The 3078-nt window shown below is 34.7% G+C and overlaps 1 protein-coding gene across 1 annotated transcript; it reads right to left on the bottom strand.

Moving 5' to 3' along the window:
• Nucleotides 1-1276: 1276 nt before the first annotated feature.
• LOC145035689 (putative F-box protein At4g38870) lies at nucleotides 1277-2515 on the bottom strand. The gene has a single exon (XM_078984197.1). The coding sequence runs from the start codon at nucleotides 2513-2515 to the stop codon at nucleotides 1277-1279; it is 1239 nt and encodes a 412-aa protein (XP_078840323.1).
• Nucleotides 2516-3078: the final 563 nt, after the last annotated feature.

The following is a 3078-nucleotide window of genomic DNA, read 5'->3' as shown; positions in this document are numbered from 1 at the left end:
CGTCCTCATTCGAATTACGAACAATCTTCTTCTTTAGCTTTTTTCCTAATCCCTCCCATTTTCTCTCCTATCATTTCGAAGATATTGTGCATGGCCCTAATTGAAATTGCTGTGTCCTCAAGGACCAAACTCGACACTCCCTTTTTATGTGTCCCTTCGTTTAACACATTGTACAACATCTAAGGATAATTGCATGGTCCATGCAACTTGCAACAATGTGCCTTTTTTCATTTATTACATGCTTAATTCGCACCGTTTTTCTACCATGTAGGCAATTATTGATCGTTGTCACATCATCAAATTTAATTAAAATATTAGTATTATATATTGCTTTTGTACGATCATTTTAAAGTTTAAAGTAAAGAAACTTTTTTTATCATCTTAGTGGTTCCCTTCGTATTAATAAAAAAGATGTGGCAATTTGTGTAATCCATTTATCTCTGACGACTTTCGTCATCTGTCTTGTTGTAACCTATGTTTCGTGTTATTTCACTCTTCATAATTGTCAAACATGATCATAGATAAAGGATCGTAAAAGGATGAGTGTTTTTTGTGGGTCCCTCTATTGGTTGGATATCTATATATATAACGTGTAAAAGACATACACATGCACATATATGTCATATTTTTTTAATGCACATGTATCGATACATTGTTTAGATCAAAGTCGCCCACCCTACATATGCATGGATAGGTGGTACACACATACATACATGCACATGTACATATACATTTCTATTTTTAACAAAAACACAACGCATGCATATGCATATGAGTATATCTAAATTACTAACGTATACATATCTAAATTACTAAATTCTTTTTTATCCATTTTCAGGGCCAGTGAGCAATTAAATAAGCAACAAGTAAAAAAATACCCTTGTACAACATAAATCTACTCTCAAAAGTTCATAATCTGGAAATTTACAGAAGACCCGCATGTTTCTTCTAACTCCCACAAACTACCCTGTATGAAATAATGAACAAAGCTTGTATTTCCAGATATCCAGAAAAAATCCCCGATAATTAACACAAAAACAGCAAAGAACAAATCAAGTATCATCAATGATAATATTGAAAATTTTAATATCATTATTTCAACAGTAACATTGTAACGGATTACGATTAACATTTTTTTTGTTGCTAGCTAGACCCTCGAAAAAACAAATCCTGATAACTAAGTTTTCTTAAGAGAAATAATGAAAATAGAGATCGAGCAAGCAAAATTCCTCCCTTTTTATTCCATTTCCCTTAACTTAATCCTCTCTCGAAAAAACTAATCGCTTGTTTGCTCCACATTTTTCAATGCAACCAACGACTCGTCTTTATTGATAGAATAAACACTTGAATCCGGCTTATCAAGCAAAAGTAGGGTTTCCTTGTATGAGTCAACAAAAATGGAACCAGATTTTGCAAATATCGAAGTACAATTACACTCTTTTGAATACGGTTCTAAGAAAACCAATGCAGCTGGCCCCCAGATTTCATTAAGCATTTCCATTATCGGTCCACCACTCTTCTTAAACCCTAAAATGTTTATTGATTCAAAGGGTGTGTTAATGGTGAACATCTTTGTAAACAAATTCGGAACACCATGACTCCTCATCCAAACAACACAAACTTGTTTCTCGCTGTCGGGATTGTATTCAAGCAGGACAAGAGAATCCCTTACTTTAGAAAGGGAAACATACGTGGAAGATAGATGTGCAAAACTTTTAGGTAAGTCAATCAGACTAAATTCTTGGGTAGTCATATCAAATGACATAATCATCTTATGTGCACCAACATCAAACATATCATCAATATCATCAAAAGCAAACCAATAAATAAACTTATCTATAACTACCCGATACGATGTAACTTCAACCGGTTTATTAGGCAGTTTGCTACTAGGAATTCCTCTCCAATCACCTGTGCTTAATGTGAAAACCTCAACTAGGAAAGGGATGCCATCCCTTTGTTTCATATTCTTGCTGATATTTATAATCTTGACAATCGTAGGGTCACTAGTGATAGGACAAACCCGAAAACCAAGAACAGTATGTTCGAACATCATATCTAACACACCAGGCATAACTACATCAACCGACTTTCTAATCGAAGGATTCCAAAGAACAACCACCAATGTTCCAGAATAATGACAAGAAGGATCTTGAAGAAAATCATATAAGCACAACAACCCTTGAGAGCTTCCAACCACTCGTAAATCCTTGAATGGTTTAGAGAGCCCAAGAGCAGTCGGATCAATCTCATGGTGTGCAGAAATCGAGTTTAAAGTCTCATCATCAAGAATTGAAACAAGTTTTTTCCCAGTTTGTGTTAGAGGGACATGTTCTTCGTACCATACAAGAAGACGGTTTAGCTGAGTATGGTCGAAGTTGTAAGCAGCAATAAACTCGGGACTGCCGATTAAAGTCTTCCATCGTTTTGAGACAGATCTGAACTGAAGCAATGGCTTAACTGGAAGTCTTTTAATGATTTCTACTTGAAGTGTGAAAGGTATGTAATCCGACATTTTGATTTCTGGAGGTTGTTCACGATCGATATGAACTTGAAGGGATTATAGTTATTATAATTATAAGCGTGAAAGGAAGATTTAAAGATGCCATGAATCATTGGGCACATGGAGCGTTGCAACGTTTTGTTTCTCGCAAAACCCATTGAATGGAAGTGATGGCGTGGATTTTGATAGACGTATGCTCTTCTTCGGTTGCGAGTTTTTCCGTCGGTAAATGGTAATACCTCTATTTTCTAATAGTTGTGCTTCAGAACTAATTAATATAGACGTATTAATAAAACTATAAGTGTAATCAAACACATGATAGCGTTAGCTCCACTACAAGAATAAGTAAGGGAAAATGACTTACAACCCCAACTAAGTTTTCAAATTCTTCAAAAAATCTCAATAATGTTTTGTCTGTTTAAGAAAACTCAACGAACTTAACAGTTATCTAGAAAAACCCAACGAAGTTTCCAACCGATCAAAAAATCACAATCATTTTTTGTCTGTTCAAAATGTTAAATTCATTGGGTTTTTTTGAACAGACAAAACATGATTGACGTTTTTTGAACGATTTT

This window comes from Lactuca saligna, chromosome 3 (genome assembly GCF_052625555.1).
Source record: "Lactuca saligna cultivar CGN05327 chromosome 3, ASM5262555v1, whole genome shotgun sequence".
NCBI lineage: Eukaryota > Viridiplantae > Streptophyta > Magnoliopsida > Asterales > Asteraceae > Lactuca > Lactuca saligna.
This window is presented reverse-complemented; position numbering and strand designations above follow the sequence as displayed.